This window comes from Anabrus simplex, chromosome 4 (assembly GCF_040414725.1).
Source record: "Anabrus simplex isolate iqAnaSimp1 chromosome 4, ASM4041472v1, whole genome shotgun sequence".
NCBI classification, from domain to species: Eukaryota; Metazoa; Arthropoda; class Insecta; order Orthoptera; family Tettigoniidae; genus Anabrus; species Anabrus simplex.
This window is the reverse complement of record NC_090268.1, coordinates 216633757-216660810: the sequence shown is the minus strand read 5'-3', so window position 1 is coordinate 216660810 and position 27054 is coordinate 216633757. Positions and strand designations below refer to the sequence as shown.

At 38.5% G+C, this 27054-nt stretch overlaps 1 protein-coding gene across 5 annotated transcripts in view; it reads left to right on the top strand.

Moving 5' to 3' along the window:
- The window catches only part of stai (stathmin), a 134041-nt gene that overhangs the window by 64339 nt on the left and 42648 nt on the right, over positions 1-27054 (top strand). For 2 of the 5 annotated variants that reach the window (XM_067145360.2, XM_067145355.2), the window contains exons 1-3: positions 6808-6970; positions 7320-7397; positions 21721-21887. In XM_067145360.2, the coding sequence (XP_067001461.1) occupies positions 6895-6970; positions 7320-7397; positions 21721-21887 (321 nt within the window). In that variant the 5' untranslated portion in view covers positions 6808-6894. Of the gene's footprint in view, positions 1-6807; positions 6971-7319; positions 7398-8987; positions 9055-21720; positions 21888-27054 lie in introns of those variants that run through there. The other 3 variants (XM_067145358.2, XM_067145359.2, XM_067145357.2) reach the window with 2 other exon arrangements.

The following is a 27054-nucleotide window of genomic DNA, read 5'->3' as shown; positions in this document are numbered from 1 at the left end:
GTGTTTTTACTTCCCATCATTACCACACCCAGCACCTCGATTGCCACAAAATCACAGGCGGATATGCGATTAACTTTATTGGCTTTCCATCCTTACGACTAAACTTCGAATCTTGGTGACTACAGGATGAATATTCCACCTAGTTAGTAACTTGCCGTCACGAACGAGATCTGATCTTAAAAATCAGTAGCCAAAACTAAATGTGAACCAGTATCTTCAAAAATAATTGGTTCAGATCATGCCAGAATTTGTTCTACAGTATCTCATTAAAAAGTATCCGAACACCCATGTACACTAGTAAACAACAAATATGGCATCATGCTGGTATAAAAGAAGGGAGGTTTATATTTTCTTCTCTTCGTCGTAGACATCCCACCACTACCACCACCACCACCACCACCACCACCTATACAAATCCTCCAGTTCGCTGACGACACAGCTATCCTCGCCCCACTCCGATCCGTCCAGAGCATCAACAAAACCCTGCAGCCCTTCCTGGACGTTATCCCTTGCTGGTGCGACCGAATGTACCTCCGCCTCAATCCTTCCAAAACCCAATCCATCCTAATCCTATCCTCCAAAAGGCGCTTTTTCATCACCCGCAATCCTGCCAATCTACGACTCACCATCGCTCAAATACTTCGGCATTACAATAGACCAATACATCACGTTCCGCCCTCACTTTCTAAACCTGAAGTCCAAGTCCTCTAAAAGACCTCATCTGGCACGTCGGCTGGCCGGCACCAGCTGGGGTCTTTAACACCAAACTTCTCCTCAACTACAAATCGTATATCCGCTCTGCCATTACCTACGTTAACCCCGCCTGGGCAGCCGTGGCCCACACCAGATCTAATCTATACCGTTCCCTCCTGTCTATGGAACCCCGAATAGTCCGAATTGCCATCAGACTGCATCTCCGATTTCATACCAAGGACCTATATGGCATCTTTTCTTTCCTCAGACTTGGCATCCACGTCTCCCTTCTCTTCCAGAAGTTCCTAGACAGGGCCCTCGATCACAACAACCGTTTGACATTCCAATTTCTATACATCACCCTAAGATCTCCCCTATACACCCTGTCCCCACTTCACTGACACCGTATTCTCACCCAACCCACAGACCAACCGCCTCCATAAGAACATACTGTCTTGAGGTAATCCTTCATCCTTAATCCTATCACATCAAGTACACTCCCCACTCCACCTCCTTCCACTATGGTAATCGTGGAATCAGTTATGTGCTTAGACAACCTGCTGGCTCATCTCCCCAGTAGCCCTGCAGTCTTCCATGTAATATTTTTCACTAAAGTATTCAAGGTCTTACGAAATGCATAATTCACCATCCATACTTGCATGTATATATACTTTAAACGTTTCAACAGTAATTAATATGCCATATATGTTATTTAAACTCAACTATTTTTTGTATGTCATCTTTTCTATTCATTTATGTGTTTCTAGTGATTTCAAAATCCAAATGCAAATCTTGTATTATGTCCTAAATAAAAATAGAATAAAACTAGCTAATATGCCCAGTCCTTCCTGTATCACCCCCTGTGGGTGGGGGACGCAGACGAAGAATACACCCACGGTATCACCTGCCTGTGGGAAGACGTGACTAAAAGGAGTGACCAAAGGATGATATTAGAACCATGACGTTACTTGTGATTAGTACCATTACGTGCGGAACACCATGGGTCGACGTTACTTGCGACTAGTACCACCTTGCGAGGGTCTACGTTATGTAGGAGCAGTACATTATGGGTCTGGGTATTGCTTGTGAAAGAGGTCGTCATGTGTATTTCACTGGTCTGTTCCACTGTGTTCAGTACGGTCTGCGTTACCTAGGAGTAGTACCACTTTATGTGCAACACTATGGGTCTACGTTACCTGCGGTTTGTCCTATGTGAGAAACACCACGGGAATAGCGGCGCTCGTGATTTGTACTACTATTTGAGGAAAACCATTGGTCTGCGTTGCCAGAGGAGTAGTATTATTATATGAGGAGCACCATGGGATTGTGTTGCCTGTGGGCGTTACCATGTGTGATGCACCGTGGGTCTGCATTGCCTATGATTAATACTACTATGTGAGCGACCCCATGAGTATACATGGCCTGTGATTAGTTCCTCCAAGTGAGGAACACAACGGGAATACCGGCGCCCGTGATTACACCTAGGTGAGGAGCACCATGGGTCTGTGTTGCTTGTGTGTGGTGCCTTTATATGCGAAACGCCATGGGTTCTACCTGCGAGTGGTGCCATTGTGTGACAGCATGGGTTAACATTACCTGTGATTACTACCACCATGCGAGAAACATCATGCGTCTACGTTGCCTGTGATTAGTACCATTGTAGGTGGACCTCCATGGTTTTAGTTTTAGATTCTAGTCGGTGGATACATTTCGAAGTTTTAATTTTTATTTCGTTACACCTTGTACCATTAGGGGCTGATGTCCTAGCTGTTAGGCCCCTTTAAACAACAAACATCATCACCCTTCCTCTATCTCAATTTTTTCACACCCTTCTTCCCACCTCCTTCCTCCATAACCCGCTCGCATCTCTTGACCAGAGAGAGGGTGTTACCCTTTAGGTGGCCCGACCCATCACACCCCATCCGATCAAGGTGGGGAGTGAAAGCTTGATGATGATGATGATGATGATGATGTTGCTCAGTGCGAGCACGGAATAGCAACATTGCTATAGGTCAGGCGAATTTGTGACGTTCAGCTTGACATAATCGTTGGTTATCACATATGCAAGAAACCTGTAATGTACGTTTTCAACACTGCGAATGTGCCCAAATCGACTGCCAGTGTCGTAATTGTAAAGTGGAAACGTGAAAATTGAGGCATACTGATGCAAGGATTTGGGTACGGAGAATGCCTGGGGAACGCTATCTACTTTTTTCTTCTGTCTGTTAGGTCATCAGCCCAGAGGCTGGTTGGATCCTCAAATAGCATCACCAAAGGCTTTGCAGTTATAGGGAAACCACAAAAACCAATGGCAGTACCAAAATGAGGCGTACTAGGCAAGATGAGGAGTGAGGTAGTTTGCCATTGCTTTCCTCACTGGGCCAGACAGTGCTATTGTAGCACAACTAACCCTATGAGCAATACCTTTCATGACACTCAGACACACTGGTTGTGCTCTGAATGTCAATCAGCACCACCCATACCCCAGCAGCTTCCATATTGTCACAGCCATGGATGAGACTGCGACTTCAGTGGAAGCTACACTTTACTCTGGCCTGTGCCAAGAGATGGATGCAAAAGTACTGTATCCATCAAGAAATGACAGCAGGCAGCACTTTTTTCTTAGCGATTTAATGTTGCGCTAATACAATTAGGATTTTCGGCGACGCAAGGATGGGAAAGAAACGACCGTGGCCATCTTCACGACGGTCGACGGTGGCATTAGAACCCACCATTTCCCGAATGCAAGCGCACAGCTATGCGATCTTAACCACACTGCCAACTCGCTCCGTCATTTATATTATTTTTTTCGATTAGATTGTATTGTGTACACTTGTCTGAAATGCTAATGTGGAAATTATGAATTTATTGACATTCCCGGCCAAAACCAAAATGAGCATGGGTAGCTCCAGCGACTCTGAAAATATTTGGGATAAGTTGAAGAAATTAAAAAAAATAGCATGTTTATTGTCCCAGTCCTCTGCTTTGTATTAACCCATTTGAGTTATCCCACCGTCGCCATAAAACCTACACATGTGTCGGTGCGACGTAAAGCAAATTTTATCAAAATTAAAAATCACTGTAGTAAATGTACACACAGTACATGTGAATAGAAGCCATACTGCTTTGTTAAAATGGTATGAAGCACACTGCCTAATAGTGGTTCAAGAAAAGAAAAAACTGATACATACTGTAGATACATCCACAATTTTACAGTAATATGCCTAAGACAGAACTACACGTGAAGCTAGACTATTTAGGAAGTAATTTATAAGAGATGTGTTACTCACTGTTACCATCCATCGCTATTGCACATACAGCCGCGCTTCAGGCATTAGACGTAATTTTCTCAAAGACTTTATGACGTAGCTTTGTTGCCCGACTTCAAGAAGTATTTACAAAAATTATCTTAATGACATTGGAGTGTTGCCTCATTTCAACTGGAAAATCAGTGTAACTCAAATGGGTTAATACAATGCAGAGGACTGGGACAATAAACATGCTATTTTTTAATTTCTTCAACTTATCCCAAATATTTTCAGAGTCGCTGGAGCCACCCATGCTCATTTTGGTGGCCTAAATTAACGTATAGCCCCAGCATTTACTGGGTGAGAAAATGGAACACCAGGGAAAACAATCTGGGGCTGCTGACAATAAGGTTCGAACCCACTATCTCTCGGATAGCTACGTGATCCTGACTACGTAACCACTCGCTGGGTCATATACTAAATTTCATATCGTCGCAGTGCCAACGCGCCGCGTCTGGTTTCATTTTCAAACAGTTGGCAGTTTTAATTTAGACTTCTTTTTATCCAATAGTTTCTCTATAAACTTACTAGAAATATTCAAATGCCCTTCAGATAAAAGTCAAAACATTTATAATCGTTTAAAAGAAGTATGAGCTCATTATAGTGTATGTTCCTGGCATTTAATATTTTATTACACTTAATTACCAAATATAATTCACTTACCATGTTGATACAAACCCTGTGGATACCCACAGCAAACACATCTATAGGTTCAGTCGTTACCTAGAAAAGTGTACCTGTAAAGAACTTGCGCACAATGCCATGCGCTCATTCTTTCTTTGAGCGACTGAAAAACTGTATTTTCTGAAACAATGAAAGGCAGATCTAGCAAAATTGCTTACTGAATGCCCGCAAGGAAAATTGATAGAGCATCATATTGATAACAATATAAGGCGTTCAGCACATCAGTTTTCCGTAAACGATTGAACATGATTAATCTCACTATATATTGAATAAAGAAGTTCGATCGTACATACAAGCTGTAGTAGTTCTAAAATCGTGATGTAATTCATTCGATTTCATTCTAAAAGGAAGAGAGATGGCTGAGGCTATTGAAAAGTTGGAAATATTGAATACTTTTGGAAACACCAGGGTAACGGTAAAATTATGCAGATAAGTTTGTTGCTGTATAGGCAGTCCTTTAGGATTATCACGATATTAACTAATTTCTTTTTTTTCCCCCTAGAGGTTTAACATCGCACTAATTCTGTAGACAGGTTTTCTGGCGACGGGATAGCAAATGGCGACAATGGTGTATGACAGAGCCAGCGCTTGTGGCCTTAAATAAGGTAAAAGGGCCGATGACCTTCGATGTTAGAACAACAAGCATCATCATCATCAAATAAGGTAAAGCCCCCAGCATTTAAGTGGTGTGAAACAGGGAAAGGATGGGGAACTTTTTCAGGGCTGATTGCAGGGTATTATGTCATGCTTTTCTAATGGTCGTACCCACAAAACCTGCCTGTAGAGTTATATTGCGACTTAAAACTCCTAGGAATGAAATGGAAGGACAGCTACACGGCCCGGCGCTGCCTACTCGCTTGATATTTCTATTTTCTTTTAGTGTGACTGCAGCGCTAAGTATGAATCGAAAACGCTTCACTCGGTTGTGAAAATGTGAGAATGTTATTTGTAATGCTAAATCTTACATGAATGCAACTTCGAATATAGTAATGGTTGCTAGATACGTTGCGAGTCAGACTTACAGTAGATTGTACCATTCCATTACCTACACATTAATAATAATATTTATAAATCTCTACGCAGACATCGGGCTCTGGATCTCGTCCCTTAGTTCCGAGGATTAAGGATTTCATTTGCTGTTCATGCTTTATCAGTTTATTCAGTTTATAGGTAATGCTGGCCTGATCGGGAATCGACACCATGAGGAAGGACATGTGACTGAATACATGCAGATTTACTGTGCTGGGGTAGGAGAATGTTCCCACCTTTTGGAGGCGACTGATGTCTGCAGTCTCACTCTAAGAGCTCCCCCCCCCCCCCTCTCCCGCTCCCCGCGCTTTTCTTTTTTCTTTTCCTTTGTAATCCAGCCGTAGACGACGATTTTCAAATCTTCATTGCAACTTTTGAGGTCAAAATATTTCGAATGCTATGTATAATAGTACTCCCGAACTTGGTTGAAAAGCATTAGCCAATATTTCCCAAACGGGAATTTCCGCTTGGTGATAGCCCTGGCGACGGAGGTAGGTGACTCATCCAGGTCAACGGCGGGTCCTGAACTCGAGTCTGCCTGTCTGCTTCCTCTTGGTATTCCGTCGCTGATGGCACGGACTATTGTCATTACTTGCAATTAATCTCTAAAATAAATGCTACTAGGTTGACATTGACAGGACACATCGGCTGAGGTCGTTGACCTTAATTCCTTTTAGTCTAACCCCTCCTCTCTCTGTTTTTCTCTTATGTATGTGATGACACAGAAAGATTCAATATATTCAAAATTTTGAACGAATTATGCCTTTTTTCATAATGTATTTCTCTAATTGTGTTTTTAAGAGAAATACAGTTCGTTTATACCTCTGAAAATAGGTTATAATGTTGACTTAATAGAGCTTGATTACTCTTTCTCGAGAGGATTGGTACTGCGAACTCGTTAAGAATAAGTATAGATTCGTATCTCGAAGAACCTAGCGTTTTCAGAAAATTTGTGTGTTTTGGCAAGTGGTGGTTGAAGTTAAGATGGCGCCTGTATGCGTCTGAGTATTGAGCGTATCGATCTGATGGCGCAGGGGTGGGGAGCGCCCGACGCCTGCCTACCCTAGCTCGGCTCTTCGGCTCCGACGGCAAGCGTCATATTGTGTCTAGGGTGCGTCGTGAACGGAACGGAGCAGATTGGGTCGGACCTTCAGCTTTTGGGGAGACACAGTATACCACTATGTTGATAAATCTTGTGAAGGACTCTGTGTTACAGTGCTTCTGCCACACATGTCGCGCCCCACTTCCCCCTGCAGGTAAGACGGGACTGGGGTGCGACAGTCATTAACATATTAGTTATAGGCTTCTTGTTCTACCTTCAGAGAACAAGCCATATTTAGTTTATACTTTTTTAATTAGAAAAGTTTAGGTTCCAGCTTCTTAAAAGCTGCGTGTTTCCGTGCTTAATATTCTTCAATATTAGAGGAAGTTTTAAGTATTTTTTCTTAAGAAAATGGTGAATAATGAATTAATCTCTCGTATATATCGAGCCTGTGTTAATATTAACCCAGTCGGTAGATATAGCTGGTTTATAAAGAAACACGTGGGATATACGGGGAAGTGTTTGAAATATTTGAAGGGGCTAACATGTCGGACGGTTTCTAGCTCATCGACGATCTGCGCCCATCAAGAAAGCGAAGACCAAGCCCCGTTCGAAGCAGCCAAAGAAAGTGAAATTTATCAGTAAGTATTTAACACGGCTGTGATCAGTCATAGCTTTATTATGATAGCTTGTTTGTGTTGGATCAATACATCATCATTATTTGCATGGACTCCTGCATCAACTGGAGGAAAATAAGATTCATTTGTATGAGTGCTCTTACATTCTTTGCGTAGAACATGAACTTCAGTGTTGAATTAAAAAAAAAAATGTAATTGTTGAATGGAAAGTTGGGCGGAAGATGGTGGGGGCTGATTGCAACTTAATTTTCAGGAACGTTTTGAAAAATAAAGCATTGACAATTTCGCTTTTGGCAAAGGTGGTCAATTTCCTGGTGTCTACTTCATCTGCTGATTTCATAGGAAGAATGCGGTAGATGTGGGCTGGGGGATTTGTGATGTTGAAGTACGGTTTTTTCGTCCCCGTTCTTAGATGAACCCACTTGATCCGGGAATTTTTGCGCAAAAGAGGGAGAGAGGAGGGAACGAAATATTGAGGGAATAAATAAATAAATAAATAAATAAATAAATAAATAAATAAATAAATAAATAAATACAAAAAACACCGCTAGAGTTCGATTATCGGCAATGCGCCGCTGGAGGAAAGTGAACTTAGGCGCCTGCCGTCTCCGGACCGAGTGACGTCATCGTCTGGCACAGACGGAGCGGCGCCGCCCAGGAGGATCGATACCACGCCCCTGGCGCGTCTGCAGCCCGCATCCCCGTAACAACCCCTCTGCTGGTGAGCAACAGGGAATTCCAACCCTTCATTTGTGGGAGTCTTACGTGTTCTGAATGCGATTTTTCAAGTTCGTATAATATTGATTTTTCAGGAAATATTCTTACACTGAACTTATATACTGTATGCCTGTTGAAATTATAAACTAAAGTCCTCCTTAAATACTTAATGTAGTCTGAGTAAAAGCCACAAATAGATCACTTCTAGGCCGATTGACCTGAATTAACTTTCTCTGAGATGAAAATTTTTTTACGAGCGTAGACCCTCCGCCGTAACTGAAAAAGAAATCCTTGTGCAGAGTTGCATATTTATGTCATAACACTGTCAAAATGTAAGAAATTCGGATCTTCGAAGTGAGGAAAGCAGTTTCCTGCTAAATGATATTGTAAAATACTTTCATAATGACAATGAGCAACACTTGAGTCTAGTAGTTTTTATAATTTTGTCAAAATTCCATCATTTTCTACCTTCAGGGAGTGTTATGAAAGTTTATCTTTCTCAGAATCTTAACTTCCCTTTGGAAGAGCAGTTGGCAGCCTTTCAACTTTTGTGACAGAAGTTTCTATATTTGATTTACTCTTTATCTAAAATAGAATCTGATATTTTCTAGAGAAGGTAGGAAAGAAGGGACAGTTTTTCCTCTCTAATTTTAGAATTCTGTTAAAGAGGAAAGTTGAATGAATGAATGATTAATTAGTGCCAAGTACTGTAATTACAGTGCTTGCATTTTAGTCTTGCTTCAAACTAAATTATGTACGCAAGAGTTTGTCATCCTGCTTTTGATTTGTCTAATATTTGATAGATGAAGAGAAATGTGGTCTTACTTTTTAATACAAATTTATATGCAGTTTTTCCTCAGCACAGATCATGATCTGAACATAAATCTTAAGATGGATTATCAAGATATAAGGCATAGGGTGTGCTCAAGCTCAATCAACCGGGGTTAGAAAAGTTACATACCTCATCTCGTTGCTGCAGGATCAACAGGATGCATCGCTTAAAATTAGCCATGCTTTTGAATTAATCAGTCACATATTTGAAATCAACTAAACTTGTGAAGTTTCTCAGTATACTCAGTAAAACTAACAACTCCAATCTCACATGTGTTTGGGTAACCTGCAGCTTGCTCTTCACAAAATTCAGTTTTGAGATCACGCTTTTGCTGGAACAACTGGTAACTGGTATTGTAGAAACTTTTCTGCAGGTAATGAAAGCCACCGTGAAGTCTGTGTTGTCCTTTTCCTCCAAACACAAACACCATTCCTTAAAGCATTATTTGAACTATCCTTCATTGTAATGATACTTGGCTCATTTTTCAGAAGATTGTTGTTGATGGATAAAGTTAAACTTGCAAAACTTTGAAACAAAACAGTCTTCCAATGTTGTACTTAGCTCCAGAAGATAACTCATCAAGGTTAAGTTACTGCCTTAACAGTTTCTTGTTCATGTCTTGCGTCTGTTTCACCATCCTGCACACCATGTAGCTAATCTATGATGGGTATGGAGAAAGTAGATGATTTTACTTATATTACCTCAGGTAACACTGATTAAACTGGCTTTTCTCTAAACTTGCATACAGAGTTGCCAGAAACCTGAAATGGAAATAAGAGGCGGATATGCAAACATGGAAATCAACAAGACTCTCTTTCTACAAGTTGACACTTGGTTTCAAAATGATAAATTTCTTGTTTTATTGGCATCATAGTGCAGCTTTGCTAATACTTCAAAATTTATACATATGCTGAAACTTAAATTTTATTTCATTGTTCATACCATCTTGTGCGATATGAGCGTAATTTTAATTCCTCTGAACAGCTGTTAACTGTTTTTGATCATTCTTAGCAATTTTGTAACAATCTGCTGAACAACAATGAAGACAAATTTATAGAAATGAACAGCTCAGACTTCATCAAGCCAGCAGAACATCTTCTCACATCTAATTATTACACCCTCGCAACAAATGTATTTGGAGTAGGTACATGCAAGCACAGTAATGGTGTCCCGACGTAAACAATAAACACTGCCCCACTCCAGTATAGAAAAGGAGGTGAGGGAGTGAAGGGGTAGTGTCGAAGGCCACTCCAGTACTGAAAAGGAGGAGAGGGAGTGAACTGGTAGTGCTGAAGGCACAGTGTGTGTATTGCTATACATCCGCCACTGTGCCAATTTCGATCACAACAGTCTTGTAGCGGGCTGTCTACCTGCAGCGATGCGTTAAGCATGGAGGTGGGGGTATACCATGCATTGTTTATATCGGGACACCATTTCTGTGCTCGCGTGTACACTCAGAACAAATCTACAGTACTTTCACAAAATTTGATGCTTTATACTTTCCTACTCATTAGAATATTTTCACCACTTTTGCTTGCACTCTGTTTGCACTGTTGATAAACATTACTTTCCAGTGGGTAACTTCAACGTAACTAGGGCACTAATATCACCAGAGGGTGCTTACTTTACTACAACCTAAAATCCATTTTCTGGAAAAACAGGGAAAACACAGGGAAATAAAAATAAAATATACAGGAAAACACAGGGAAATGACTTCTCATCAAAATTGAGCTTTCGGTCTAAGACTGGACCCGAACAGAATGATATGAGCGAGACGGATATGTAGACGGGATGTGAGTAATACGCAGAGAGTGTACTTTGATAGAGACAGAGTGATCGATAATGTAATTCCAGGTCTTTACTTTGATAGATAACGTTCCCCCATTAATTTGTAATTGCCTTGTTCTAATTAAACCCATAACTTAATAATAATAATAATAATAATAATAATAATAAAAAATATAAATTCAAAGGAAAATAACTCTTATTTACTCAACGCTCCTTTTAAAATACCCAGTGTTTCAAAAGCTTTTAATATGTGCTGGCTATTAGCCATTAATTATGGATTTTGCCTCACTATGGAGAAGCTACTACAGCGAAGTGAAATTATCACAGAAAAAGTTATAGACTACAAAGAAAGAAATATGTCAGTGGCATTTGTTTCTATGCACACTAGTTGACCAGCATACATATTCGAATAACACTTTCATTTGCTACAGGAACTGGTGGGATCTTATTCCTGAACTTCTGAAGACTAACCCATACGTTTCTGTTCTGAGCGTGTTTAGAAACTGGTCCCTGATGAATGCAGGCTTTAGTTTGAAGAGTGATTGACTGATGGCTCGGGGTGTGACTTTTATGTACCATATCTTGATCATGGGTGGAAACACTTGCATATTTCTTTTGCTGTTCAAAATATAGCAAAATAGGAATAGAAACTGTCCGGGATGCAGGATATTCAGCACTAATACGGTACTATCCCGTAAAATTCAGGTGCCTGGCAACCCTTCTTGTGGAAAATTCTAAGTTCCCATAGAGGGGATTAGTATATATATATATATTTTTTTCACCAATAGAGCATGTCATAAAACAGCAAACGCCTGAAAAGCCTTACAACCCTTCTTGTACCGTATATCCTTCATTGCTACACATTCGTCACATCATCTTGCAGAGCTTGTATACACTGGCCAGGTCTATTTAGAACATAAGCTTCCATATTTCTTTGTCAGTACTTTGGTCCAGTTTTTCCCTATTTTCTTCACCTGTTCCTCCACTCCTTTCAGCCATCTACTCCTGGCTTTGGGTCTTCCAGAGAATCCTCTTTCTGCATTCTCTTTGTGTGTCCATGCCATTTGAGAGTTGATTCCTGTAGTCTCTCCTATCCTGTAATGGTTATACTTGTCTGAGTTCCCTAAACTTCTCATTTATTATCCAAAATTGTTACTCCTACTCTAGTTCTCAGAAATTTCATCTTGTTAGCTTGGATCCTGCTTTTCTCTCTTCCCCTCATTACCACACCTTCAGAAGCACATTACATCGGTATTGGAACACTGTTTTACTGTTTTGGGGAACTTCTTTCCTTCGCACTAAGCTTCTAACATTTCTGAGGAATGTTTCTACCAGAATCCCCACCCACTTATTTCCTTATTTCTTCCATTTTCCTGTATTAAGCTCCCAGGTACTTGAAGCTCCCCACTTCCTTTGTTGTTCTCAACCAGTTTTTACTTCAGTTGTTGGAGTCTATCTTCCTTCCTGGTAGTAAACACCATCTCTTTAGTCTTGATGCTGATATATCCTTATGCTTTTTCATCCCGTGCATCCAACTGCTCCTGAACTTCCTCCTTCCTTTCCCCAACCTTCAACTAGTCTGCAAACACCATAACATCCATCTATCTTTTCTTCACTTTCCTCTGCACTCTCATCATTCTAACATCCATTACTACAGTGGAAAGTAATTGTGAAAATGCACTTGCTTGTTTCACTGGTCACCTATCATCATAAATTAGGTACTTACCTTTTATGGTCCTGTAGTGTACATGATCTAATAATTGAATTCTAATTTATATTTTGTTTGATCAAAATAGAGTAGTTTGCTCAGAATAGTTTGGTGGGAGGTACTGGTTCTTAAGGGGCAGTCCTGTATGTACCACTTTGCTAAATTTTTCATGTGACATGGTTTATTGTCTGCATTCACTACTGATCTTCATTTAGGGCTGCATCCCCAATTTTTCTCAGTGCTGTTCGACTTGGTTAAGAGTCTGTTGAAAAAAGTTGCCTTTTCTTGCCCATTAAGCAAAAGTTGAGCCTACATCAATCCAATAATGGATAGTTTGTGCTAATTGTGTTTCTAAACTGTTTTAAATTCAACAGTGCTTACAAATTAGAATTTTACCAACATTTGCTTCTAAGTATACATACATACATACATACATACATACATACATACATACATACATACATACATACATACATACATACATACATACATACATACATAGTCATATACTGTTATGCTTTTGTGTTCAGTTAGCCAGCCTCTGTGCATTAACAGGGTGTCCACCCGTATGGAAAACCTGGGAAACAGGGAAATGTCAGGGAATTCGATAATTAACCGGAAAACCTGGAAATGTCAGGGAATTCAGGAAAAGATCTGGAAATTCATTCTTCTGTCAGATAAAATTGACATACCGTATTTATCCGTGTAATACAAACACATTTTTCAGTTTTTATAACATTAATCTAGGGCATGTCTTTTATGCCAGGAATAAATTTTAATGAAGAGTTAAAGTGTGATCTCGAATGTGAAGTAATCAATAATATTAATAGCTATATGATTGATCGATCAAATTTTCAATGTTTTATCTGCTTACTATTGAATATTCTGTGTTGTTGGGGAATGGTGAACTCGATGAATTAGACCTATATTGCGTTCTCAGCTTTTTCCAGTAATGTTTCCAGACTCTGAAACAGCTTTGAAAGTTCAACTGCACAGAACAGAAGTTGAATATACAATCACTCATGGTTTGGCTCTCTATTTCCATAAACAAGTTCTTGAGATGGGTAGTAAGTGCACACATTTCACCGTTGGGTTTGACGAGTCACTGAATAAAGTTTCTCAGATAGGCCAAATAGATCTTGTAGTTCATTGTTTCAATCCTGGTACTACTGAAGTATGCACTTCTTATTTTGATTCCATGTTTCTTCGTCACTCTACCTCCTCAGATTTGTTAAATGGTTTTTTGCCAGCACAGCAAGGACTCAATTACGAATTTCAGTGGATGGTCCAAATGTTAATAAAAAGTTCCTTCAGGATTTGGGTAATTTATTAGATGATCTAGATGCTCCTATTTTGTTGAACATTGGATCTTGTGGCTTGCATACTGTGCACGATTCATATAAAATGGCAGTAAAAGAAACCCAGTGGAATATTGCAGAGTTTCTTCGTGCTCTTCACTTCTTGTTTTGCTACGCTCCTGCAAGTCGTGCTGATTATATACATTATTCAGGTTCAAATGTATTTCCTTCGAAATATTATGCTATAAGATGGCTTGAAAATTTTCAAGTTATTGAACATACTATAGATATCCTACCTAATGTCGAAAAATATGTGGAAGGAACAGAGACAAGAAAATCCCAAGTTGTAACAGCTTCAAAATAGTATCAACTTCACTTAAAGATAAGGTTCTTAAGGCCAAGTTGTCATTTTTATTATCACTTGTTGGAGATTTGGAACCATTCCTAAAAGTTTGACAGGTCTCCCATTTGCATCACTCCTTTATGAATCTTTCATTGATGATAAATATCATGACAAGGTTTGTTGAGTCTGAGTCACTGCAGTCTTCAGAAAATCTCCTAAAACGTATTTAGACAGTAAAGAAAATCTGCCTGCATCTAAAATTGACATAGGTTATGCTGCTAAAGCAGCACTTCGTGGCAATCCTGGATTCAATGATAGATATATATTAGTGTTTTGCACAGATTGTCTGAGAGGAATGGTAGCTTTGTGCAAATAGTTACTGGAAAGGTCACCGCTGGCATATCGTCGTCATCATCTGCAGTTTCCAGCTGTTGGCCACATCTGCTCACCGCTAGCATATAAACTGACTAAATTAATTTCTTGTTTCGATCCAAGTGTAGCCAAGTAGCCTCTAAGCAGCAGACTGCTAAGGATAGCTTTAAATGCCTTTGTTGAAAACAAATGGATCTCGGGTAATGAAGCCATTCATGTACAAAGGGAGTTCACTTCTGTTTGTGAGAATGATACTTTGAAAGAAGTGAATTCTTTGTATTCTAAAGACGAGAGGTTAGATCACTTTTGGCTTCGCACTGTTCTTCCAATAGTAAATTTGAAAACAGAAAAGTTGGCTTCCTTTCTCAAAATGATACTAATATTGTTTCATGGAAATGCTTCACTTGAATGTGGTTTTCCTGTTAATAAAGAAATTATAGTAGAGAGCATGCTACAAGTATCCCTTGTAGCACAAAGAATAATACACGATTCTATCCCAAACCCTGGTGGAATTGAAAAGGTCTCCATTAATAAGAACATCCTCCATGCTGCAAGGAGTGCTCATGCTTTGTACGTTCAAAATCTAAAGGAGAAACGTGAAATATAGGAAGTAGAAGATTCTTTGCAAAAAGTAAGAGAAAGGCCGCTTTGTTGCTGAAAGAATTAGAAAAGAAATGGAGGGTGATGGCAGAAGCTCGAGTCGTTGGTGGCTACAAAGAAGTTTCTTCGCTGAAGCAGTAATGGTAATACATGTAAAAAAAACTTAAAGTGAATTTAATCAGACTAAATTAAACTTCCAAGTTTTAATATGCACATTAATTGCTCATTTTTTTTTTTTGGATGTTAAGTTTTAAAAATGTTTTTAATATTACTGACACTTCCTTTATAATTATGTTTTTTGTCATCATGTGTCAGGGAAAAAACTGGTTTTTATGTCTGGAAAACAGGGAAATGTCAGGGAATTTTAAAATCTGGATTTGGTGGACACCCTGATTAACTGCCCTCACAATCCTCTTATTTTCCACAAGCTTTGTGGCTTCATTTATTTCCACATTTCTTATCATTAAATCAATAAACTGTCTGTAATAACCATCGCTGCCTTGGGTCTCCTGCTGCTTCTCTTACCCTCCATAGCATAGTCCACCATAGTTCCTCTTCTTCACAGTAGCAGTGACATCTTTTGCAGAGGTTTGAAATGTAATCCAAACGTTGATCTTTGTGGGAAATGCCCAAAATTATTTTCATTGCTCTCTGGGCTTCTCGGAGCATTTGGATATTCTTTGCATCTAGGCTAAAAGTTCCACAATTGTAGGATTGATAGACTGATTTTAGACTTACAGGTAGATTGCTTTTGAAGACAATATTCAGCTTTCCAAAGGAACTCCGTGCTAACTTGACTCTTCAAAGCCTCCACATGAAGATTTCGTCTGACCTTATGTACAAATACTTTTCAAAGATGCAATATAACCATTATTTATTGATCTGTCCGTGACTTCAAGTACTTTTTGACATAGTAACTTGAGCAGAAGTTTTTCGCATTATGATCACATTTTTTCCAGAATTTGTCTTTGAAGTGCATGTTCGGAAAGGAATTGAAACCTTTTGTCCATATAATATACTATTGTTATTAATAGAACTGCTGGATTGCGTGGCTCTGATAATCAAGCTCTTGTCTACTGAGTTGAATGAAGTTACAGGGTCCGATCCCAACTCAGTTTGGTGGTATTTGAAGGTGCTGGCCTCATCTTGGGAGACTTACGGCATGTAAACGACTAGTCCTGAGGAAAAGAAATCCAGCACCTTGGTGTTTCCAAAAACTATAAAAATAGGTTTTGGGATGAAAACATTTTTCCAATATAACCCTTCTTTTTAAATACACATATATTTTATTACTTAGAAGTTGTTTCCTAAATTTATTGACTTCCATCAACTCTTTCACTGTCTTAGACTACCTTGCTTTCTCCACGGTGTTCTAAAACCTCATGCACATAAACAAGTATATAGATAGAAAATTCATTTTCAAATAAACTATAAATGTCATTTGAAAAAATTACAGAACTGTAGTTATTTGAATTAAAGTTGTCAGGAATATCTATTTTCAAACCTGCTTGCCCAGTAAATTGTAGTGTGTATCAGAGATGGGAAGAGAACATACATATTTGTGGAAATTTACAGTAATATGAAGCACATCACCACCACCTGTTGCTGGTAAAATGATATCGAGAATACCACTCTCATACTGAACCCTTTGGTCCATACTGAAGGATACCTACCTTCCATACCTATCAGCAAAAGTTCATGAGATCTATCTCTTGGATCGTATCGGGTTCTTCGTCACTTGCTGAGGTAAAGGTAGGGTTCAGTAATTCTAATCTATCTACTCAAATGAAAGGTCTGTTTAAAAAATATTCCTACTTATTCAAGTAATCTCTGAAGAGTTAATCATTTATCATCGGTAAGGTTGGGACCCAATCGTGTCCACTGGACACCACAATCATTTTATACAGAAGATCAGAACACTGGTGTGAGCCTTTGACATAACTGCCTGATGGGCATCCTTATTAGAAACCAATGTCTCAATTATTAATTAAGGAAAAGAAAGTCTGGAAATCCTTAGATTCGGCTTCCATGTGAGACTACATGTACCATCATAGTGATTCTTTTATGTTCCCGTCCTCGTAACACGAACTCTGGACTATGGGTATAATTCAGGCAGTCCAATCGGTGTGTGTGTCACACAGTGGTTATACGGCATGGACCCTTAATTGAATCAATGTGACCTGCGACTATGTCATGGACTGACACCTAAACTTCTAAGTTACTTTAAAGTCATTGCGGATGATGGCCACAAGGAAAATGATTCTACGGTGGCATATGGCTCTACTCTAAGTCACTGAGGTTGATGACCCCATGACCATCCAAGTTTCTAAGCTGAAAGCTAAACACAATTAAGTTACATCTGTTGATGACCAAAGTTTCCATTTTACTAACCCCAGCACATTTACTGCTCAATCAATCAAAGTTAAATAATGCCACAACAACAATGCGCACAATACTTTGTGGCAGTAAAATCCATTACCTTCGGATATTTCCCCTTAATCTTTACGTTAACATTTACATATTCCCCAGAAAACATACTAAGACTTCCAGAATGCATCTCCAAGTTATTTCAAAATAAGTTTCCACTGAATTTAATAATTAAATAAATTTAAATGATTTAATGAAATCTTAATGAACAACAAATTCTATCTCCGCGGACGAATGGTTTCTTTCACATGTCCTTACACAAGTCTTGACGTAATTAATTTTTTTATCATGTCGGATGTCTCTCGTCGGTAGCTGGAAAAAATTTACATCACTTATTTCCAGTATTTATCTTGTTTCGTGATATCACACTTTAATTTAATTTAATACTAACCATTATTACTACTTGGATAACCCTGATAATTATGTACAAAACCATAATAGTAACTCGCCGTACAATGTTAACCGATTACTATGTCATATCTTTATCATATAATTTCCGTGAAGCTTTGTGCGCCCCTCACAAACAAAACAATCATCATTACCAATGAATATTGAATTTTCACGACCGCATTGTAATCGAAACAGACTTTCAATGTATTAGGTCGTGTTACATACATGTACTTAACATCTCTTCAACACGCACTAATACGTTGAAAGTCTGTTTCTATTTCAGTCATCATTACCATCGCTCGATATTTTGGACAACCCTGAAATGGGCTAACCTTACTCATTATAGTACAAGTTCGTGGTCTCGAATGTACATTACAATCTCAACTAAACAAATTTACAGTATCTAATAACTCGCACGTTATTTCCGGATGAAAATTTCAACTAGATCCAACATTTAACGTTATCCCCTGCCAAGAAATGCAATCTCGTGTCGATGCGTAACACACTCTGCACTTTCCGTTATTCGAGCTGTGAACTCCTATCAGCATTGAGCCCTGACTCCGCTCTGCAGTGATATGAGACATCTGTTCATCTTGCTTGATTGGCCTCTCGGAATGAAACCTTTAGCTTCGCTGACAATTAAACAAATACGTTATTTCTGACCTGCAAAGTGCACATAGATTATACTTCAAAATTCGCTACTATAATAGTACACGTCGCAAATTAATACCGGCATGGATTCTCGCATTCTACTTTCCATCCCAAACATTACACAAAATCTTCCTCGGACTTATACATATCCCGGAACATTTATAGGCTTCCAATCACCTGATTCACAAATCCCATCTGAACTCGTTCAACAACTCTGAACTCTCGTCTCCACTGGACGGCTCTCACTGACAAACAAGACTGAAAAAAAATACTTGGAATCCACGACGCATAATATGTACAAATACATTAATAATGAACACTTCACATAATGATCTTGTATTTTCCAAAACTAAATTTCACAAAATGACTCAAAATTCTACTATTTTTTTATTGTCAGTCAGACACAGTTTAAATGGACATAGAATAACGTTTCACTCCGTGACAAAAATCACCCCTCTATATTCTCAGCCCGACAGCGTGCTTCCACTCGATTGAAAATGGGTAACCATGGATTTCTTACATTATTTACGTCAAAATTCAAACGGAAAAATTTTACGTCAGATAAAATTATCTCAATTAACATCACAAAAGTATAGGCAATAAATTCATGGAAATTGACGATCTACTCTGGACGTGATATCACTTCGAAGCCCTCACTAATAACTTTTACATGTCACATGGCACTCACAATATTTTAAATTTATCCAAGCAGAAAATAAAACAAATGATCGCCGGGCTGAGTGGCTCAGACGGTTGAGGCACTGGCCTTCTGACCCCAACTTGGCAGGTTCGATCCTGGCTCAGTCCGGTGGTATTTGAAGGTGCTCAAATACGTCAGCCTCGTGTCGGTAGATTTACTGGCACGTAAAAGAACTCCTGCGGGACAAAATTCCGGCACCTCGGTGTCTCCGAAAACCGTAAAAGAGTAGTTAGTGGGACGTAAAACAAATAACATTAATTAATTAAAACAAATGATCTTTCGTCATATTTTGACATTCGCCAAAAAACATAGGGGTGACCAACTGCGTCATAAAAACCCATTTCAAATGCACATAAGTTTGACATCACAAAACAAGATATAGTAGGTGGTAAGATGGCAAGGCCCCTACCTTAAATCGACGCCGGATTCCATCCTTCGGATTACCAGTGACCTTCCGTCGCTTTATCTGGCCATTTTACATTTCTGACTGTACATCATAATATTTATTTCCTGAAAATAAACATTTAAAAAAAAAAGCCCTTCACACGTCTCCGTTGATCGCACTCGACTGATGGTAGTTACTGCCCGCACACAAATTACTTTTTACAACACAAAAATATTTTACAGCTTTATACTTCTTCTGCAATATCTTGACTGTCCTTTTATAAGACTACCTTTGCTCAAACAAAATCCATTTGGATTCTTGACCCCAGCCATATCGGCCAAAATCTGTTCGTCGGACTTAGTCTACTTTTGTCGCTTGATTTACAGAACAGTCTAACTCTCTCACGCAAGATTCAATAACACAATGCAGGGGTTTCATAATGGCATCCCTTCTATATTTATAGCCATTACCCCTCTCTCCAGGCATTTTCCCTTTGCCGCCAAGAAAATTTGCGTAATCTTTCTGACTTAAATGAATCGTATTTAAGAGTTTTGGATGTAACCATGTATTTGTTAACTCACTAGCGGTAGTGATCCTGAACATTTAAAATTTATATTTATTAATTTAACTGGTTAGATGACCTCATTTGATAGGTACTACTTTTCTGTCAACTTCGCGTGGGACGCTACACGCGCGCCCTTCTGAAATAATCCACCGAAATGGCTTAGCTGTCTCAAACTTTATTCTGTATCCTTCCACATGCGACACGTGCGGATGACGTCACATATTCCAGAGCGCGGGACCGAAAGCAGCTACCCCATTGCCACGTGTCACTCCCGTGATATCAAGAAATGTTCAGAAATGTAGTAACTTTTCGTACTTAAAATTCTTAGGGCACAAAGGTCATGGGTTCAATACCAATCTTCATCATGATATTGACATTTCAATCATCACTAGGTTAACTTGAACTCCCATTTTCATCACTAAATAAATCATTATCACAATACAATTCTCTTTCAGCATCATTTAGCAAAGAACATGAAGCAATGCACGATGAGGAAGCCATAGTGTTAACAAATGGCAGCTAGCGTCATTCTTTTGTCCCTAGTTTGGCCATGCAAGGAGGATAAATACTTGAGAAGCGCTATTGCTAAGAGAATATCTTAGTGACTTCCGGTGTGCAGTAGATGGCGTTTGCATTCATTTTTGCCAACAGTTAAAGCTATTAAGGCAAAACTGCACAAGCCCAACTACATATGCAGGCTGATCCCGTGCGGCGTTAATGAGGAGCCTAAGTACGTATTTGGGCAGACAGCGAAGGAGTTGATGATAGTCAGGGATGGCACACTTTAGCAAGTTACAGAGTTCTGAAGAAAATAGATTTTTGGTTAAATCTGATGAATAGGAGTGTGTCTTGATAATATTAATTTGAAATTAAAATTATATTTGCACAGAGCAAATAGTAAAATAAAACTGCATTAAGTATAATATAATTGCTGGAATGGAGAATTGATGACGACGATGAGGCGACTAAGGATAACGGATAAAGCATGACACAGAAAGAAGCTAATTTATATTGATGTAAAATCAAAATAGTAAAAAAAAAAAAAGTACAAAATTAACTTGAGTCATATTGATGAATTGGTGACGGTGTTGAAAGAAATTGTAGAACATACCTGAATATTTTATTTGCTTTAAATGCAGAGCTGCTTGTTTACACTGAGTATTTGAGGGGCACAAACTTCTCAGTTTAAGTTTCCAGAAGAAGAAAGAAATATAAAGTTTTATCTTCACATTTTAATACACATTTCTCATTTTGAGTAAATTTATCATTGAGTTACATTTTCAAAATGCATTAAAATATGGTTTACAGGTCATGAAAAATAAAAATGCCAAGATACAAGCCTTTATAAGCATTCCGTATAATATCGCTATTGCGAAAAATCACCACCCTTTATGGTAGTAAAAATGTTTTTAACTTCACTGCATGAAAGTAACAAGAACCATTGTTACAGACAGATCTCATTTAAATGACGTTTTGAAAGTGATTCATATTATTTGTATGTTAATGTTGGTTTGACACACAATTTATCTCCTTTTCCATTTTAATTACAGCTACCGAGATCCGATGCCAAGAGAAATCGAGGGGCGGCTTGGCTTACGAGGTGATCCTGGCTGATCCAGTGACAGATACTCCACCAAAGCGACCAATTTCTCCGAACAAGAACGTCTCGTTCGAGAATATTGAGGAGAAACTTAAAGCTGCTGAAGGAAGGAGATTGGTGAGTACACTGGCAGTCTGTCCAGACCATCTAGTTCTTTTCAGCCAAACGGTAGAACTTGATTTTAATGACATTACAGTGACCTGATTAGTTTTTACCATCGTGACAGATTTGTACTGAGTTGAGTGAGGTGTAAAATGGTATAGAACAGAATTAGTCAGGTTCATTTTAGATTTACTTTTAACTCATTAATGACTGGCTCCAAGCTGCTACCCCTTGCAAGAACAAAATTACACTGCCGCACTTAAACTATTTTGTCATCATAGAGAGAACTGCAACCGATGTAATCAAACATCGTCTATCCATCAGTGGCCTCCACATTGATTGGGAAATCACTGGGCTGCTTCAGAGCCCATAGCAAGAGCGATTACATCAGACTGTTGCCGGATGCAGCTGATTTCAATATGTGGATGAAATGCCATGGTGATATAGATTATGAGACAAATTATATTAACTGTCGGTGAGGAATAAACAAGAAGTGAATGACAGATCACATCTGGATATTTAACATTTCAAAAAAGAAATAAATTATGGAAGGCTGATAGATTTGAAGTTACGGCCAAAACGTAAATATGTAATGATTCATTCACAACAGCACATTCACGCATTTAATATTTCAATAAAATTAAATTCTAGAATGTAAATATAGTTTTGTTAAGGCAATATTTAAGAAAATTAAGAGTACTTTACCCTAATTACAATCTGATAAAGGATGACCTCCAAGTTGGACACTCACACTCTCTCTCTGCTCATATCATGCAGATTAATGACAAGGCTATTGACAGTCATATTGCACAGACTGTCCGATTCCCAGAATCTCGACTCTTCTGCCTCCACGTGATGAATTATGGTATGCCACATTTCACCTGTTACTCACCAGAATTTAAAAGTTTAGTTATTATTCGTAACAGATCCCTTTACCAGGCTGCACACCAACTCAGTGGGATAAACATACCTGCCAACCCTTCCGATTTACCCGGAAACTTTCCGTTTTTTAACTCTTCTTCCGATTTTCCGATTTATTTTTAATTCTTCCTATTTCTGACCAATATAACCTCCAGTACAGTCAATACTCTTTCCCTAGGATAAAGAATAAATTCTTATGTGCTTGTGTAATTTACCCAACCTCATTTTCAACCTTTTTTAGTTGATGCTTTATTTCGCGAGTGTATTGTCTGTCACCTTCGTGTATCGTCTTTCCTGCTCGCTCCAGCAGCATGTGTACTTTATGGCTGGGGATTCGGGACGGAAATCGTTCTACAAGCGAGGCTAGCGACTCAAGTTAATCGGGTTGAAAAATGAGTATCGTGTGGTTCACGTACTATTAACATTGCTTCTGTGCATAATTTCGTTGGAGTTGTATGTCACGTGTTTTTTCTAGGAGTTCTGTGCTTTTCGCCGTGTTAGTCATATGTTGTTAATGTATGAGACATGCCTATCTGTTTTGTATGTGCTAGTTTCGTGCATTTCACTGCATTTTTGTTTATTCTTACTTCATAACTAATGAGTTGAATGTTTTTCTGGGAGTTGTGTCGGTGATTGTTTCTGGTATTTTCTCTTCGCGTTATGGCCAAAAAGCATAACAAACGTTATCTTCAAGTGTTCAGAAATGCCTATAAAATTAAATTTCCATTCATTTTACAGTTTAATGAAGGATACTATTATGCGAATCAGCTCGGGAGATAAATTTTATTGAAATTTCGAGATATAGAGAATACCGTTTTTGAGCATGTATAGCACATAGTTCAATCATATGTATCTACGGGCTTTTACTGAATACATTATGTTTAACCGTACTTAAAAATATACAAAGAAACTCTATTTTACGGCATTACTTTAATTATAACACTTGTTAAAGTAACTTTTTAGGAGACACGACACAGTACATATAGTAGTGAAACAAGAAACATAGCTCCGTTAACACGTTTGGGAAAAAATCCATTAGTCTCTTCTGTCTGTTGCGGTTAACCTTTCCTCCCTTCACGTTGAAACTTCTCGTCAATAACACGCAGCCGAGGTTAGTAAATGGAGCTTGTCATCCGCGACTTCTGGGCTTGCTTTCTTATGAGACCGGTAATTAATTGACACCCAAGAAGCGGCAAGGATTTGCCGATCACTAGAAGTTCGAGTTTTTCGGTTCCCGTCATATTAGTTTCCAGCTTCACTCTAACCCTTTCTTTACTTTACTTTACTCACAAACCCCAAATGCCGTATTGCACAGTTAATGTTGCACAAAATTCGAATTGCAGAGTATTTTTTGCTTCAAGGGAGGAAATGTATGCTTCGAGAAATTTGTATAACCAAATTTCGAGAATAGAGAAATAAATACACTTGAAGGATAGGACAAACGGCTGGAAAATCTAAAGTAGTTCGAGATACTGAAAATTCGAGTAATGGAGGTTCGAGATATCGAGGTTCGACTGTATTATTATTCATATGTATGTGTCATGAATGAGAGTGATTAGGTACATTTTCTTGTAACAATTTTAATGGATCTTTTAAAGTTTAAGATCTAAAATTTAATGGTCAATTCACATTGTAACTGTAGATATGTATGCTTTTTATCATGTCCTTTTTTCACTTAGACTGTGGCACATTATGTGTGATGAAATCCAAGGAAAAAATCTTATTTTTGATTTTTAAAAGTTGGCAGCTATGGATAAAGATTCCATCGAGCCTTTGTGAATGGACGATCTCATAAAGATTAGGAATACAACATGGCAGGTCAAGCTTGAGGGCATGTGTATCCGGCACTCTTCAATTTGAATTGCTTGCTGATATTAATGACCATGAATACAAATCAGTTCTTGCATTTTATTCTTATTTAAATTATTTGAGAACTTATATTTTGGGCATTGGGCATGTAGGATTGCATAATGCCATGACCTGGCTAAGGAACTATTTTGATGTCTCCGCGTAGGTGTTTTGCGGTCTATTAGTATATGAGCATGTACTACTGTATACAGCACAGCTGATTTTCTTGATGACTGCAGTATACTGTAACTCGAAAGATATTCAAGAGATCAACGTCAACCTTGGCTAGGTTGCTTAGTATTTCTGTGCAGTAGGCTCATTGTATCTATGTCTGCTACAAGTCATCGATTGTATCTGAATCACTGCTGTATTCCAACACATGAGCTTGTTGCCCACGATTTGATGTTGATGGACCAAAATCACTTTCCGAATCCTTCACATCATCAGAAATATAAAATTCACTGTCACTCAGTACATCTTATAACCGGTTTGCATATAATTAAAACACAAATATTGGTATCTTTTGGCAAATGAATGAATGCACTGTGCCATGTTGACAGCTGCACTGAAGCTCTACAGTTCCGATATTGTTTCGTTAACTACACGAAGGATTAAAGAAAGAGGCAACAATAGCTACTTTATACTCTGTATTAAATGAGTACACTGTTTGAAACCTACAATATCAATATCTGATTGTAGCAGCGATCAGGGAAACCCAAGGTGCATAAAAACTGTAATTCTCTTAGCCTGTCTCCCACTGTCGGTTGAGAAACTAAGAGAAATCTCGGGGCCCGTCACTTGTGTTGTCAACTTGAGTTTTAGGAGATGTTGTGTTAAGCCTGACATTGAAGTTCAGAATTGAAGTTCGCACAACGTGAAATTCATTCAATTTAATAAAATAATTTTAGCTCTTACAGTTTATTTTATATCTACAGTGCAGTATGTAGAGCCCAGCAGGCTACTGCTTTTAGCAGTAATTATAATAATAAGTAATTTTTGTCTCCCTTTCCTTGCTTGGCCAATATGCACTTTATAAATTATGTTCTGCTGTTATAATTTGTCACCATTTGGCTCCACCCCCTCCTATCTTCGTGTAACATATAGTCTAATTCTGCTTTAGCGAGTACGGCATATAGCGAGAACTCCATTGTAACGAACGATCTTTTCCGTCCCTTGAAAATTCCTATATTAAACTGTGTATTATCTTTCGGATACAGTGAGACCCCTATCACTGACGCATCCATTATTACAAGCGATTAAGCGTGCATTATTATTTCCACTATTGATATTTATGCACTCCAGCGATTACAATGAATGCGAACAATCGTATTCGGTATAGTTTTCGCGCTATGCGCACTAGCAAGCTCTCTCGCCAATATTCAAACTTGAAAGGAATGTCAGAGACGATTTGTAAAACTCATTGACTGTTCTTCTGCAAAAAAAAAAAAAAAAAAAAAAAAAAAAGAGAGAGAACATATTTCCTTCATAAATGCGTAAATAACCTGCCCGATAGTAGTAGTTGACTTGTTCGAAATAAAGGCTGAAGTAAACGATCGATTTAATTTAATGTTATGTACTGAAATTAAGTAAGAATGTGATACATCTCAAAATATGGTGTGCTCGGCAGAGTGACTCAGATGGTTGAGGCGCTGGCCTTCTGACCCCAACTTTGCAGGTTTGATCGTGGCTCAGTCCGGTGGTATTTGAAGGAGCTCAAATACACCAGCCTCGTGTTGGTAGATTTCCTGGCACGTAAAAGAACTCCTGCGGGACTGAATTCTGGCACATCAGCATCTTCAAAAACCGTAATAGTACGTGATTGGGATGCAAAGTCAACAACATTGTTAAAAAATACGGCACAGAAAGGATGACAGATTTCAGAGGTTAGTTTATTCAGTAAAATCTCGCTTGAACGTTTCTGCAGGGGAAAGAGAATGTGTTAAGCTAGAAAACATACTATTGAATACACGAAACAGAACTATCCAACAGGGATATGCCTTTTTTTTCTTCTGACATGCATACATTTAAAGTCAAAGAAATATTAATGTTTATTAAATTCCAACTATTCAATAATTTATATTTCTTTGACTTTAACGTACAATTCAATACGGACCAAAATATGAGAATTATAACGTGTAATGTGTACATTTTACGTCATGTACAGGTGCAGTGAAAGGTATAGGCTACCTACTTTTTCTAAAGATGACAGTATTAAAAGGCATGAAAAAGACAACATAAATATGAAAACATTTTCCGCTGGGGCATATCAAATGACAATTAAAAGGTGTGTAAAACACCAGACAACAAATAAAAACATTTGCACTGGGGTCCATGAAAGTGTCAGAGCATTATTTGCAGATCACACTCTTTCTAAAACAAATCTAAGCTGCAGCCTTATATTTCGGAGCAGTAG